Raw genomic sequence first — 15,331 nt, forward strand, 5'->3', positions numbered from 1 at the left:
CACAAATCGTCGCCGGCTTGTTACTGCAGGCCAATGACTTCACATAACCCCAAAACGGGACGGCTTGTTAAATGGACCGTAAAATGGCCGTAATGCTCTTAAAGTAGCAGCAACAGAACGATTATTTTCATAAAAAATTTGCACGATTTGCAATCGTTGCTCAAGTGTGTAGCGTTCCATGATGAAATGTATACTAATGAAGTTTACAAATGACAAGCGAAAAATAAAAAATATTGCGTCGTTCGCCCTCCCTATCGGAAAAAAGTTGAAGCGCACCTATTGAATAACCCTATACTAACAACCAAAATATTATATTAACATTTATGATATCTGGCAACCATAATCGGTGCACCGCCTTAGCGACTTTATATCCAAAGTAATGTAGAGTTAAATGTAGATAAGGCAGTTCAAGGCGCCTTGAAATTTGTTCTTTTGTTTATTTGAACTGTTTTACAAATACGAGAGTGGTGTGGATTTGCAATTTTCAGCCATTTGGGATGGCTTTTTCCCAATCGCTCGATATTGGTAACAGCACTTTGTTGAATTTAGACAGCCAAGCGCGACATGCCATTACCCAAGGATTAATAGAGGATGCGCAACACGACGCGCAAAATCACTCAAACAATTATGAAGACGTTGTCGAAGTTATACAGGAATCTCCAGTACATGAGCAACGCTCCAAGCATTATGGGAATGGCATTGGCATGTCTATGTTCAGCAGGTCACGCACGCAGCGTCAACAATATCGCAGCAATAATAGTAAGATCACTAACGCAGAAGATGTGGATTCGAAGGGAAAAGAGCGACGTCGCCTGCGTAATAGTAAATCGGATTCCACACTTCCCAAACCCGAGTTGTCAACGGCAAATTCCAGAGCTGAGAACTACACCGAAATTTTTCGTAGTGGGTTCACATTTTCAATAGAAGGTGATCAACAAAAAAGTGTGCTTGCTGAGGAAGTTTCAGTCTTGCGCGTTTCCCAAATCGAAGCAGCATTTGAAGAAATAAAGGAAGAAAGCGAGGGAATAGCTGAAAATGTCGCAGAAGATTATGTTCATCATGAAAAGCCGCCCAATCACGATTTAGATGACCCAATATTTTCGGAAGATTTAAAAGGTATCCTAGAAAGTGTTCAAGTTGAAGAAGATATAGCAAAATGTAGAAAAGCAGCAAACGAACCCGAAGAACACCAATTAGATCTTAGTAGATTTATCTGCGCAGACTTATCCAACTCAGAGATAAAACAACAAATAAAAAAAGAGCTTCAAATTAGCCGCCACGAGGTATCCAAATTCAATGAGGTATTGGAGAATACTTCGTTCAGAGAAGGCAAGAATAACCCCTATGCGCAGAAAGATCTTCAATCGAAGAAAACTTCAACATCCGCTTTAAAGATCCCAACTCCAGAAAAGAGCAAAAATGTTACACAAGACTTAGAATCGCTTAAACGTATTAGTGCATGGAATTTGCCACATAGTGTTTTACAGGAATATGAAAAAAAGGGTGTCGTTAAAATGTTCGATTGGCAAATAAAGTGCCTGAGCAATCCTAAGGTAAGAAACTATTTGTAATCCTTCAAATTATACTCAAATTCTCATTCTCAGGTTCTATTCGAGCACTGCAACCTCGTCTATTCTGCTCCCACATCAGCTGGCAAGTCACTGGTGAGCGAGATTTTACTCTTAAAAACTGTTCTGGAACGTGGCAAGAAAGTTCTCTTTATACTACCGTTCATTTCTGTGGTACGCGAAAAAATGGTTTACCTTCAAGATTTGCTAACTGTAGCTGGGTACCGCGTAGAAGGTTTCTTTGGAGGCTACACCCCGCCTGGCGGTTTTGATAATATGCATGTTGCCATATGTACCATCGAAAAGGCTAACTCCATCGTTAACAAACTATTAGAGCAAGGAAAACTTGCCGACATCGGCACTGTTGTGGTGGATGAAGTGCACCTGATATCGGATGCTGGTCGTGGTTACATACTTGAACTTTTAATCGCAAAGGTGTTGTACATGTCACGCAAGTATGGCATCCAAATGCAAATAGTAGCAATGTCAGCGACTTTAGCTAATGTGGAATTGCTCAAGCGTTGGTTGGACGCAGAGCTGTTTATAACGGACTTTCGCCCGGTAGCACTACAGGAGATGATTAAAATCGGCAACAAGATTTATGATAACAAAATGCGTCTATTGCGTGATGTTACCGAACCCCTACACGGAGAGAAGCATCCTTTTCCTTCATTGCAAAACGATAATGATCACGTGGCACAGCTGTGTATTGAGACACTACTAGAGGGCTGTTCTGTGGTTGTATTTTGCCCTTCTAAAGATTGGTGTGAAAATTTAGCTACTCAATTGGCAAGCGCCATACAAACTTTGATCAACAGCAAAAGCAGTTGGGGTGAACGGTTACGCGCTCAAATCAAAAAAGACGCAATTGAAGATGTAAAAAAACAGTTACGTGATATCCCGACAGGTAATACAAAATTTTCTTTACAAACATACATATGAACCAATACCATATTTTCTTACATCCTAAGGTCTCGATGCTGTGCTCGACAAAGCGGTCACGTTTGGCTGCGCATTTCATCATGCGGGGCTCACAAGTGAGGAACGCGATATCATCGAGGCGAGTTTTAAGTCATGCGCTTTGAAGATAATTGTCGCCACCAGCACACTAAGCTCCGGTGTCAATCTACCAGCGCGTCGAGTATTAATTCGTACACCACTTTTCGGCGGCAAACAAATGAGTTCACTCACCTACCGACAAATGATTGGCCGTGCGGGGCGGACAGGAAAGGTTAAAAATAAGTTTATTAAAGCAGCTGTTCATTATACGGTCATTGATTTCTTCGACTACACAAAAGAAGGACGAAACACGACGTTACCCCGACAGTCGTACCCGGAACGCCCCGGATTTATATCCGACCTAGGACTGTCATTTCAGCAACCTTCCCCGTATATGTATGGGGAATGTTTATGCTGCTACAAGAACAACAACACGGACCAGTTCGGACAGTATGTAGACAGCCGATAAATGTCACTCTCACCTTCTTACACTCCCCATGCCCGAATACCGTTATCAGAGTCCTACCTCCAGCCACAACTTTGGCTCAATTGCGGTCTTTATATTGTGACAGGTTAGACTCCTACGTATCCAGAATTGAACCAGACCTATTCAATACGTGCCCGGCATGTGAAGGTACTCGGCACGATATATACTTTATGAGGTTTGCACTTCGACCTCATAGTCTTTTGTACCCTCTACTCATCATCGTACCCCATCCAGACCCAGTTCCCTTATTACACTCAGGATAGGGTTTGGTTAAATTGAGCGGATGCGCCTTTCTTCTGGCTGCAGTTGACCAACATCTCTAAACCTTCTCCGCGCACGATACTAATCACCTATTCACATGCCCACCCTATTAAATTCACTAACCTAACACACCTCTCCGTCTGAAGCCAACAGCACGTTTCACGGACCTACAGTTAGATGAGTTGGACGATGACGATCGATGACCGCACCGCACTGGCTAGTAAACTTCTACAACAACAACGATCATTGATTCCTTTTTGGAAATGCAACTATGTCAACATTTCTAGCATCGCCTGGAATATAATTGTTGACATATTTTCCAAAAGTTACTATAAATACTTTCTTTTACAGGATACTTTAGGAGAATCTATTTTAATTTGTACACCCGCTAATGCACGAATTGGCCAGCAACTGGTTCAAGAGGATTTGAGGCCAATATATTCCTGCCTCGAGCAAGAGAGTAGTGTAAGTTTTTAAATCGTCTTAACTTTTTCAAACTTATTAAAGTTTATTTTTGCCCACATAGACCCATCTTAAACGCGCGCTACTCGAAGTGATTTCTTCCGGCGTTGCTACAAGCAAAGAAGACATTGATAACTTCATAAAATGCACCCTTCTGTGGGCGGAAAAGCAACTCAGTGAGCAGGGAAAGGACAAAAGTGAAAGCGATGATGGACTTTTCATAACGGATGCCATCGATTTTCTCATTGAGTATGAATTTGTGCGCCTCCAGGTCGATAGCGAAACGAACAGGGAAAACTTCCTGGCTACACGTTTAGGTCAAGCGTGTTTGGGTATGTTCAAATTCGTTATTGAAAACTGACTGCTCACTGAACTGTCTCACATTTAGCCGCATCTATGCCGCCTACCGACGGACTTCTACTCTTTGCCGAGTTGCAAAAGTCACGTCGTTGCTTTGTGCTCGAGTCTGAACTGCACGCTGTGTACTTGGTGACGCCATACTCGGTATGCTACCAGTTGCAGGACCTGGATTGGCTGCTTTTCCTCGACATGTGGGAGAAATTGACACCAGCTATGAAGATGGTCGGCGAACTCATTGGTGTGAAGGAGTCATTTCTAGTGCGTGCGATGCGCGGGCAGACGAAATTAGACTACAAACTCATGCAAATACATAAAAGGTTTTGTAATGGTATGGATTTACTAAAAGGCTACGAGTTTTAATAGCTTAAATTTAACAGGTTCTACACTGCCTTGGCACTGCAGGAGCTAGTGAATGAGGTGCCCATAAACACAGTAGCCATGAAATACAAATGCAACCGCGGCATATTGCAAAGTCTGCAGCAAATGTCCTCCACATTCGCAGGCATTGTCACCGCTTTCTGCAACTCGCTCCAGTGGTCCACTTTATCATTGGTCGTATCACAATTTAAGGAACGCCTCTTTTTCGGAATACATCGTGACTTAATCGATTTGATGCGCCTGCCGGACGTAAATCATAAACGCGCGAGAGCACTTTTTGATGCCGATATAAAAACGCTTGTGGAGCTTGCAAATGCGGATATGTTCGATGTGGAAAAAGTGCTCTACAATGCTTTGAGCTTCGACTCGGCCAAAAAGCATGACAATGAAGCCGATTATGAAACAGAACAGCGAAACCAAGCTCGCGATTTTTTCATAACTGGAAAAGTGGGTTTGACGGTAGCTGACGGCGCAAAATTACTGATAGACGAAGCGCGTAAATTTGTGCAATACGAGATCGGCGTGGGCGCAATTAAGTGGACTCAAAGTGATACAAATACAACCAACGATGCAGACAGTTTGCATATGTCCTGTGAAGGAGATAGAAATGAGACTGGCTTGAAACGTAAAAGTGAGAAAAGTTGCAGCGAGAAAAAGACTGCAGTAACGCCACCGAAACTGAAGAGGCTGGAGAGCGACAACAGGCAAGAATTAGTGGAAGAAAAGCCGTCAACAAGCAAAGAAAGCCTGTCTGCTTTAAGGCAGCGGCAACTGTTAGTGGTGGAACAAAATAAGCCAATGGCTGGGAAAAATAGAAATCGAAGTAGCGATGAAAACGAAAGAAATACTGCTTCGAAACCCAGCGGCGAAGAAAATGTGGCGATTTCGATTAAAAAAGAATCTACAATGCGACACATAAAAATGCAAGGCGAGGGATCAGCTACATCCCCTTTTAAAAAATTTACCAAATCAAGCATGCCTCCACCGACCGCAGAAGACGTTAAGGAAAATATAAACATTACGTACGCTTCCAATCAAAATACAGCCGGGAAGAAGGTTAAAGTTGTACAAAATTTGCAGAAAAACCAAAATCAAACTAATCAGAAAAATAAAATTCTTGAAAGAGAAACGAAAATTGCGGCGCAAAAGCCAAAAAGCGCTGATTCTGGCGTGAAACGTAAATCAATAGAAGGCAAAAGGCCACAAAAATCACCCATTGCCGAAACTAGAAAATATGGGTTGCGCAAATCTGCCGAGAATACAGGAACTGCAATGCAATTATCTACTCAGCAGCATTCCACGAAAGATGGCACTAAGGCTAAACCAAATGCCAACGGTAATGCTGCAGACAGACACACCCCTGTGCTCGTGAATCACGTTACAAAAACCAAAAACACACCCAACTCTCACAGACAATCGCCGCGAACAGGGCAAATTTTGCAGTGCGCGCCTCGTCGAAGTCCACGCAACCACCAACGAAATTCCACCAATTCTGCAAATTCTACTTCTGCGGCAAACACAGTGCCCCTCCCACAAGTATCCACCACCGCTAAGCATATTGACCAATCCCTTTTTATGTCTGACGACTCTTTCGAGTTAAATACGGGCATTAATGCGGCACTTGAGAACGCCGATCAGTTGAACAATCCTCCAGTGTTAACAACGCTCCACAAAGATGATGCAGACGAAATTCCCGAATCTCAGCAAATTGTGCAAGATGTGATTGACTCGCCGGTGCCGGCGAAACACTCAGTGCACGCTTCACGTCTACTGCGCACAACACAACGCTTGAAATCATATAAGAGTAGTTCGACGAAAAACGAGTCCTCTACCGCCTCAATGCCATCCAGTTCAATAGAGGTGTCTGAGTTATCACTTGAGAGCTCGCTGCTTAAAAATCCACTGCAATTGAATGCCTCGCATATTTTAAATTGCTCGAAAGTTGACACAGCTTCCTCCAATTTCAATCGTCTTGAAGTTGTGGATATCTGTGGCGATCAGAAACTCTTCAGTGCCGCATGCCACGAGCTCATGGAGGTCAAACGTTTCGGCTTTTGTGTGGGCTTGCAGCAGCAGGAAAATAAACGCAAGCCATTAATAGGTGGCAATTTGCTAATTAATCAACAGAAAAGTGACGATGCGGCGGAGGACGTTGCGACCGCAAAGGAGTTCCAAATCGACGACAACGCGTATTTGGCTGGTTGTGCTTTTGGAGTTACAGAGAACATCGTTTATTATATGAATATGCAGAGGGAAGGCACCTGCAAAAATGTGACTACAGAAATGAAGTGCAAATTTTTGCGCGCACTGCTAACTGCCAACGCCTTCACATTGCTTTGCGTCGACGCAAAGGAGCAGCTGAAGATTTTGTGCCGCATTTTGGGCGAATTCAATGAGCTGCGCGTTGAAATAGAAGACCCAAAGGTGGCAAACTGGCTGCTGCAGCCAGACAAGTTTATGACCTTGCATGAAATGGTTACTTAAATAGCTTTTTATGTATGTATGTATGTTTACTGTTATTTTCGCCCTTTTCATAGGCGCAACAATTCGCCCCGGAGTGCGCCGCTCTTGCTGGTTTATGTGGCAATGGACGTAACTACGGCAGTCACGGCCTGCATACCGCCAGCTGCATTTTGGCCAAGGTTAGGTAATGCGAAATGCTTGGAATAACTTTTTTTATATTTATAAAGCATGCAATTTTTTAAAATTTATTATCTGCAGATGTTCAGTTGAAGCTTGTGTTGCGGTGCACATTCTGAAAGCGCAAATTGAAAATCTGGAGCGCATCGGCACGGGGCAGCTGTACAAATTTTTCAAAGGTTAATTCTTGTTTATTTTCTAGATGCGCCCGTATCAACACTAATTGAAAATTTCATGATTTTATAGAACTCGAAATGCCGCTGCAAAACTCGCTTTGCAATATGGAGTTGTTCGGATTCCCCGCGAATGAAGCTGCCCTGCGCAAAGTCTTCCAGCAGATGCTGGAAGTGATGAAAAAGCTGGAATTAAAAATATACGAAATGCATGGCGGACGCTTCAATTTAGGCTCCTCGTCTGCAGTGGCGAAGGTAAAAATGACCAAGAAAATAATGTAATAAATTTATTCACTTAAGTATTAATCTACACGAGCGAAAAATACTTGCCACGTGCGGCCGTCAGTAGATTCTATGTTACCGAAACGACCCGGATTATTACCGGTCAAGGACTGTCAGTTTTGGAGAGAACGAAGTGTTTGCTGTCATCAAACACCCGTATCGGCACCCTTGTCACTGTTCACAGTTATGATTTCGAAGTTGTAAGAGACTTCGTTTATTTAGGAACAAGCATTAACACCGATAATAATGTCAGCCTTCAAATCCTACGGTGTATCTCTCTTGCCAGCAAGTGCTAATTTGAACTAAGTACGCAATTGAGAAGTAATTTCTCTCGACGAACAAAACTAACATTCTACAAGGCTCTCATCACGCCCATTCTAACGTATGGCGTAGAAGCATGAGCGATGGCAATATCCGAAACCTGGGTCCATTGAGAGTAGGACTTCTCACAAGGGTATTCAACCTGTCTATGGTCACTCTCATAATTCGTGACAAGTGAAAAGTTGGGAGAGTGGTCCCACTACTGAAAACGGGAAACCCTCAAATCAAAAGAGAATCTTACTGCCCGATAAGTCTTCTTTCCCCAGTATTGAAGACTCTTGAAGCCCACGCTACTAGATGACATTATACAGTCGACACTCCCATCGTGGCGGAAGAGCTGGTCCGCGAATTATTTGAGTGGTCAACACTAACCGCTCATTTTTCGAGACCAAAACTCAAAACAGTGGACTATGAAGCAAGGTGTTCCACAGGCTGTGTCCTATCGCCCTTGCCTTTCAACTTCTACTACCCAGTTACGAGGGAGAGTCTGCCTGATCCCCTATGCTGACGATTGTTCGACAATGGCATCAGGCAATGACAACGATGGCCTCTGCGCCAAAGTAAACGATTACCCCACCAGTCTTTCTCGCTTTTTCACTGCGACAGTACTTGGGGCAAAGGCAAAGAAATGTTGCTGGCGACATTTAAATCAAATCGGCTGGTTCTGAATTATGCTGCGTCTGTCTGGTCGCCTGGAAGTAGTGCTTCGCAGTGGACTAAGCTTCAGACATGCCAAAATACTGCAATCAGGACAACCACGGAATGCCTCCTGATATGCCCCCTACAACACCTACGTATTGAGGCTCTAATACTCCCAGTCAAGGAGCACAACAAAATACTCAGCAAACAGTTTCTACTTGGGTGCTACCGAAGCTTTCACCTCTGTATACACTAGAGCCTGAGCCGCCTCCCAGGTACGCCAGGAGACATCTCTTCAACTATTCAGACGAGATCCAGGACAAAACAAGCCGACAACTACTGGAACGGACAGTGCTTAGACATACGCTAAGCGACAGCCATCGGAAGACACCACCTTCTTAAACTCCCGACCTCAGAATGCCGTAATCGGAGCCCAACCACCACCTATCGCAAATGAATAGCTTCAGCTACCCCGAGATACCGGCGTAACTTCGGCCCAATTACGTTCTGAATACTGTAGCAGACTAAACGCCTACCAATCCAGAATTGACCCCGATATACCTAACTTATATCCAGCATGTGAAGGTACTCCTTTTTACAAGCCCCATCAAACCTACTCACCTAACACCCCCTTCCTTCTGAACCCAACCTGCCGAAACACCAAATTTTCTGGGCCTACCGTTAGATGAGCTAGACGAAGACGACCGGTAACTACATTGCACTACCAGGTTTAGTAAGCTGTTACAACCACTGGCGCGCTTTGTTAAACTTAACCAAAATCGCCTAAGCTGTTACCGCGTAAATCTAGAAGAAGGAGAACGACTGTCACTCCAGCAGCTTTCATTATACATGTATTTGGAATGTTTATGGTCCTATAACAACAACCACAAATATTTGCCAGTAATACTTAAATTTGAAAAAAATATTGAAGCATTTGCAATATGAATTTAATGCGTAACCTCACTTTTTAAAAAACTACGTTTACATTTATAATTCCAGGTTGTTGGTCTGCACCGTAAAGCCACCGGGCGCATCAGCACTTCACGGCAAATACTGGAAAAGATCGATTCGCCGATTTCGCAAGCAATCATTTCATATCGAAAATTAAGTACCACCTTAGCGAAAAATATACAGCCACTCCTGAAATGTGTGCAAAAAGACAGGTAATGCGTATCTAATTATGCTCCTCTTTTGCTTTACCCCCGTCTATTTGCTGCCCTAGAATACATGGCCAGAGCATAACATTCACTCAAACGGGGCGCATTTCAATGACAGAACCAAATTTACAAAATGTGGCTAAAGACTTTGAAGTCAGTGTTGAAGGTATGGCGAAGGCATAAGAAATAATTCTGAATAATTGGTTTACTCTTACTGAAAGGTGCCGAAGACGTTACTATATCTTGTCGCAGCGCATTTTTTCCAACCGAAAGTGGGCAATGTTTGTTGTCATCTGATTTTTGTCAACTTGAAATGCGCATTCTGGCTCATCTCTCGCAGGTAACCAGGCCTTCATAATTTAGAAACCTTTTTTTAAGCTGCATTTACTCTCATTTAGGATCCAGCATTGCTGAAAGTGATGAACACCAACTGCGACATTTTCACTGCAATAGCGGCGCGCTGGCACAAAGTATCAGAAAGTGCGGTTTCGGAACAGTTGCGCAATGGCACTAAGCAAATTTGCTATGGCATAGTATACGGCATGGGCATGCGTAGCTTGGCTGAAGCGTTGAAATGCACAGAACATGAAGCGAGCTCGCTATCCCAGCAATTCCATTTGGCTTATCCTGGCATAAGGTAATAACTTTGAAGAAGTTGCGTAGTTTGATTTAACCCGATTTCATTTTTTAGAGCTTATGCTGATAAAATAGTGAAATTTGCACGCAACCACGGCTACATAGAGACGATCACCGGCCGCCGTCGTTATCTGGAGCATATCAATAGTGGAGAATCTCAGCAAAAAAGTAAAATAATAAAAGCTAAGCTACTCCGTTTATTAACTATTCTCCTCTCTTTATGTCAATTCTTTCACTGCAGGCCAAGCTGAACGCCAAGCTATAAATTCGACCATTCAAGGTTCCGCGGCCGACATAGCAAAGAATGCTATTTTACGCAGCGAAAAGAACATCGAAAAGTACCGCGAGAAGTTGGGCATTTCCAGCACAAATGAGGTACGCTTTGTGTTGCACATACACGACGAGCTGGTATTCGAAGTGCCCGCAGATAAGGTGAAAAAAGTGGCGAAAATATTGAGCCTCACCATGGAGAATTGTGTTAGACTCAGCGTACCACTAAAAGTTAAGCTAAAAGTAGGTAGGAGCTGGGGTGAGCTGAAGGAAATTAAATTGTAATTTATAAATAGTAAAGTTTGTTAACATTTGAAAAATTATTAGTTAAATATGAAACTTGCCTAGCTCTCCACTCCGCTCATTAAGACGTACACAAAAGTTAGATATTTATTTTAATTTATTTAATGAACTTTCTACTTGAATTGTAAGCTACTTTAAATGCAAGCTGATTTCATCAAAGTTTGATTGTTGTCATGCAGTAATTATGTGCTACACCAAAATAGATATAATATTTCGTTTTACTTTGATTGCTTGATGACATTTTTCTAATGTAAGTATTTGATATTATTATTTTTTTATATTGTATATTTGATATGTTCCAACTTTGAGCTAATTTCTCTGCTACGTACACTACTTAGTTAGATTTTACTACAATTAAATCTCAGTTGTGAATTCCCTTCGTGTTTAAGCTTTCTTTAAGCCTTCCTTTTCTGCCCACTCAGTCCATGAACCCGGATAGTACTTGGCGCTGAAACAAATTTATGCGGTAATATTAGTATTTCTTCAATACATCTATGCATATATAAGTGTGTGTGTGTGTGTATGTAGGTACCTTTTGTAGCCATTTGCTACAGCCAAATCATAAGCTCGCTTAGCGCGTCCACCAGCTTGACACGAGAATATCAGTGTTGTCTCTTTACTGGGCTTGTCGCGATTGAAAGCGGTTTTAAAGTCGTTTTCAGACATTTGAAAAGCAGCTTCCAAGTCGGGCACTACGGAAGATAAATTCATACATAGCTTAGGAGATATTTTTTGAGCCAATTATAAGTATAAATTTTATGGATAAAAAAAGCCACCTGTACTTAGACTTACCATAAATTCTGTGACAAATTTTACAATACATACGGCGAGAACAAACTCGCAGAAAAAAGAATTGCTGAAAAAACTTAATATTTCGAGAATATTTATTTACCTCCCGATCAACCGTAAAGCCTTCCGTCGCTCAAGTGGTCATCTTTTGACAACGCGCTTGAAGAAAATTGGACTCGGCAGATGCAAGCAGCTTCTGTGGCACGCGGGCAACGGCCATGAAAATATTATTTTCACAGATGAGAAATTTTCACTGTGGAAGAAGTTTTTAATAGCACAATGGCAAAATCTATGCTAAAGCTTCTAAAGACGCAAAAACTGTTGCTCCAGGGGTCAGCGTGGCCACTATCCAGCATCCGTAATGTAAATACTCTTAATTTCTGCGAAAAAGAGGTTAAAAACGGAGCAAGCGTGTACCTGGAGGATGTTTTAGAAGGCGTGGTGGAGCAGTTTAGCAGTACCCTCCTCAATGAAGAGCGTTGGAGATTCCGCTCCAGCCCATAAAGCAAAAGCCACCCAACAGTGACTAAAAAACAAATTTCCTGAGTTCATAGCAGCAGAAGATTGGCCGTCTGGAAGTACAGATCTTAATTCATTGGACTACAGTCCGCGATTAGAATTGAAGAACATGGCCTGTCGAGGACCTCACAGAAATTTGGAGAGTATCAAACAATCTTTGGTTCGAGCAGCGACGTTAATGCCCATGGAAACCGTGCGTGCTGCAAAGCTGAATGGCCCAATCGTTTGAAAGCTTGTGTAAAAGGGAATGGTGACCATTTCAAATGAAAACTAAACTTGGTTTTTTTAATATTTACATAAATAAAATTAACTTCAACTTTACTTAAAAAAGTAATATAATTTCATATCTATAACGGTCTCAACTTGTAACAGACTTATTGCAGGACTAAGTATTTTAGAAAACTGGAATGTCTTTAGACGCCCCAAGAAAATAAATTTAGTTGGTGAAATAGGGAAAAGACAACTAGTATTACTTCAAATTCGTTTATCTACAGTTTGTGTATGCTGATTAGTGGCCAGTGACATTTTAAAGACAAAATTTGTGTCATGTGCAACGAAATCGAGAAAATTGTTAGATTTTGAACTGGGTTTGCTGTTAAGGCTAATTATCTTTGGCGAAACTCACCCTTCCCTTATAAATTTCGTTCCAAATCTATTTATGAGCAAATATGAATCGACCCTATTTCCATATCTAATGACTAATGCAACCTCCGATATCAATAATCTATTTTGGCGTGATGACTAAAGACCTGCTTTGACTTTTGTTCCATGATTGATAAAAATATGTACGACAAATAGCTTGCCGAAAGTAGTTATTTATAAGAGAAAAGCAAATACAGTAGGTTCTGTTTTTATGCGGTTTTGAAATAGTGCGGTTTTTTTTTAAATTACAAAATGCATGTCGACCTATCGGGAATTGTACTTATAAACAAGATTCTAAACCAGCTAAGCAAAAACTCATCACAGATTACATCAGAAATGCTAACCCTACAAGTATGGAAGATATATAAAGATATAATTTTCAAAAATACAATATTTTGTTTATGCGATTTTATTTAATTATTTCAGATTCATGCGGTCTATGGAACGTATCTATAGTTATAATATGGGACTAGTACCCTTTTTTATGCGATTTTATTACATTATTTCAGATTTATGCGGTTTTAGCATTTGAAACGTATCTATAGTTTTACTATAGAACTAGTAGCTTTTTTTATGCTGTTTTTTTTATGCTGTTTCTTGCGGAACGTATCTACCGCATAAAAACAGAACCTACTGTACAGTCAAACTTCGATAGCTCGGATCAGACTTGAACAAAATGAATGTTCTACAGTCAGGCATGTCAATTTTTCAGCTAATCCGCCATATTTGACCGGATTAGATTAATTTTTGTGGATTTGTTGGTAATCACTGCATATGTGAACGTATTTTTATATTGGAAACCTGAGTAAAAGCAATACGGAATTGATGACACAATTTTATTAGAGCTTTCCTTCCCCTGAAGAGTTAACTCACTTTCGGCAATTAGTAGAATTTCATCAGAAATTTTAAAGTTAACTGCTGAATATGCGCTGGCTCTTGACTGACTCACTTTTTACCAACTTTTAACTTCATTCTTCACATCCGATTGTTTTGATTGCAAACTGAATTTGTACTTATTGAGAGAATGGAAGTTTTGTAAGCCAACATCAATCCACGCCTCGACAAGAGTAACGGGTGATATATATATATATATATATATATATATATATAACTGGCGCGTACACCCTCTTTGGGTGATTGGCCGAGCTCCTCCTTCTATTTATGGCGTGTGTCTTGATGTTGTCCACAAATGGAGGGTCCTACAGTTTCAAGCCGACTCCGAACGGCAGATATTTTCTCTGAGGAGCTTTTTCATGGCAGAAATACACTCGGAGGTTTGCCATTGCCTGCCGAGGGACGACCGCTATTAGAAAAATGTTTTCTTCATTTTGGTGTTTCACCGAGATTCGAACCTACGATCTCTCTGAACTCCGAATGGTAGTCACGGCGGCCGCCGTAGGGTGTTAAAGACTAAAAAAATATTTTAAAGGAAATAACAAAAATTAAAAACATACAATCGTCAATATATTCCTTGGAAGTCGAGAAATGATGAACTCGCATATGCGGCGGTGCGACTAAATCAGCGAATTCATCGTCTTCCCAGGAGATTTAAAAGTTAACAACTCGCATATTCGAGGATATAATCCCTTCAGTTCCCACGGCAGTTCTATGTTACCGGAACTACTCGAATTTATATTCGACTAAGGACTGCCACTCCAGCAGCGCTCCACTTACATGTATGGGCTATGTTTATGCTGCTACAACAACAACAATTGAGCGCTCCATTAGTTCACACGAATTTCGTAGTAAAATTTCTTGAAAACTACAAAAACAAAAAATATTCCGCCTTAACACGGAAATTACCTTGTAATTTCGGCCCCCCTATTACGAGTATCAACTCGTTTACTTTATTCAGCGGTGCCTTTGGTGGTATGTATATACCTGTGGTACCTTTTTGTTGGCATGTGTGTATGCATTTTATATATTATATTATATACTTATACACTTGCAACAACATAACTTGAAATATAAGTAGCTTGTTGCAGTTCTCTGCATGGCACCTTAGTAGTTCAACCATCACTATGAGGCATGAACGACTTTAATTCACGCACACTTCAATCCGCAACTACTCCCGTTACTTACTTGGTACACTTATAGCACCGGGTATCACTCCAGTTCTGGCCAACTCATCCTTGTTTCGCACATCAATCAGGTAGGTGTTGGGCTGGTTGGGCACATCTTTAACTTCTTCGTAGGTGACTGTAGCCATACTAGAAAATGTAGGAGAAATTGAATTTTCTTTCCCTAACAAAAACTGATAGATAAACAATAAACACTTACTTGCTCGGTGGTTTCCTTTTTATGTGCTTTTATATAAATATTTAATCAAATATCAGTGATTAACTCGTTACCTTGTTTGTTCTCCCCAAATCGACTTTCGATAAGATGTGTGGATATGTATACGTTGCTCGTTGTACACCAAAATTGTTTGTGCCGGCAGGGCTT

General features: G+C 41.4%; 2 protein-coding genes across 3 annotated transcripts; one reads left to right on the top strand and one right to left on the bottom strand.

Moving 5' to 3' along the window:
* Positions 1-400: 400 nt before the first annotated feature.
* LOC128855986 (DNA polymerase theta) lies at positions 401-11,052 on the top strand. 2 transcript variants are annotated; one of them, XM_054091296.1, is made up of 16 exons: positions 404-1,553; positions 1,605-2,475; positions 2,540-2,799; positions 3,667-3,780; positions 3,842-4,109; positions 4,166-4,454; positions 4,515-6,990; positions 7,053-7,162; positions 7,237-7,334; positions 7,402-7,583; positions 9,570-9,733; positions 9,793-9,893; positions 9,949-10,067; positions 10,126-10,364; positions 10,419-10,531; positions 10,605-11,052. In XM_054091296.1, exons 1-16 carry the CDS (start codon positions 498-500, stop codon positions 10,916-10,918), a joined length of 6,774 nt encoding a protein of 2,257 aa, XP_053947271.1. In that variant the 5' UTR covers positions 404-497; the 3' UTR covers positions 10,919-11,052. The 2 variants fall into 2 exon arrangements, with proteins under 2 accessions (XP_053947272.1, XP_053947271.1); XM_054091297.1 differs by lacking the exons at positions 7,402-7,583; positions 9,570-9,733; positions 9,793-9,893; ... (2 more) ...; positions 10,419-10,531; positions 10,605-11,052 and having other exon boundaries at positions 401-1,553; positions 7,053-7,157; positions 7,237-7,328.
* Positions 11,016-15,331, bottom strand: LOC128855988 (rhodanese domain-containing protein CG4456). Its single transcript, XM_054091298.1, has 4 exons — positions 15,167-15,331; positions 14,969-15,096; positions 11,469-11,628; positions 11,016-11,384 (listed from the first exon to the last, which is right to left on the bottom strand). The coding sequence occupies exons 2-4, from the start codon at positions 15,093-15,095 to the stop codon at positions 11,321-11,323; spliced, it is 351 nt and encodes a 116-aa protein (XP_053947273.1). The 5' UTR covers position 15,096; positions 15,167-15,331; the 3' UTR covers positions 11,016-11,320.

This window comes from Anastrepha ludens, chromosome 2 (assembly GCF_028408465.1).
Source record: "Anastrepha ludens isolate Willacy chromosome 2, idAnaLude1.1, whole genome shotgun sequence".
NCBI lineage: Eukaryota > Metazoa > Arthropoda > Insecta > Diptera > Tephritidae > Anastrepha > Anastrepha ludens.

What these genes read in the sequence shown, in the direction of transcription:
- LOC128855988 (XM_054091298.1), bottom strand. Translation starts at nt 15,095, where the DNA reads ATGGCTACAGTCACCTACGAAGAAGTTAAAGATGTGCCCAACCAGCCC. An exon ending in CGGTGCTATAAGTGTACCAA is followed by an intron (nt 11,629 to 14,968) that starts GTAAGTAACGGG and finishes TATCTTCCGTAG; the next exon opens with TGCCCGACTTGGAAGCTGCT. An exon ending in GTAGCAAATGGCTACAAAAG is followed by an intron (nt 11,385 to 11,468) that starts GTACCTACATAC and finishes AATTTGTTTCAG; the next exon opens with CGCCAAGTACTATCCGGGTT.
- LOC128855986 (XM_054091296.1), top strand. Translation starts at nt 498, where the DNA reads ATGGCTTTTTCCCAATCGCTCGATATTGGTAACAGCACTTTGTTGAAT. An exon ending in AGTGCCTGAGCAATCCTAAG is followed by an intron (nt 1,554 to 1,604) that starts GTAAGAAACTAT and finishes TCTCATTCTCAG; the next exon opens with GTTCTATTCGAGCACTGCAA. An exon ending in GCTGTACAAATTTTTCAAAG is followed by an intron (nt 7,335 to 7,401) that starts GTTAATTCTTGT and finishes ATGATTTTATAG; the next exon opens with AACTCGAAATGCCGCTGCAA.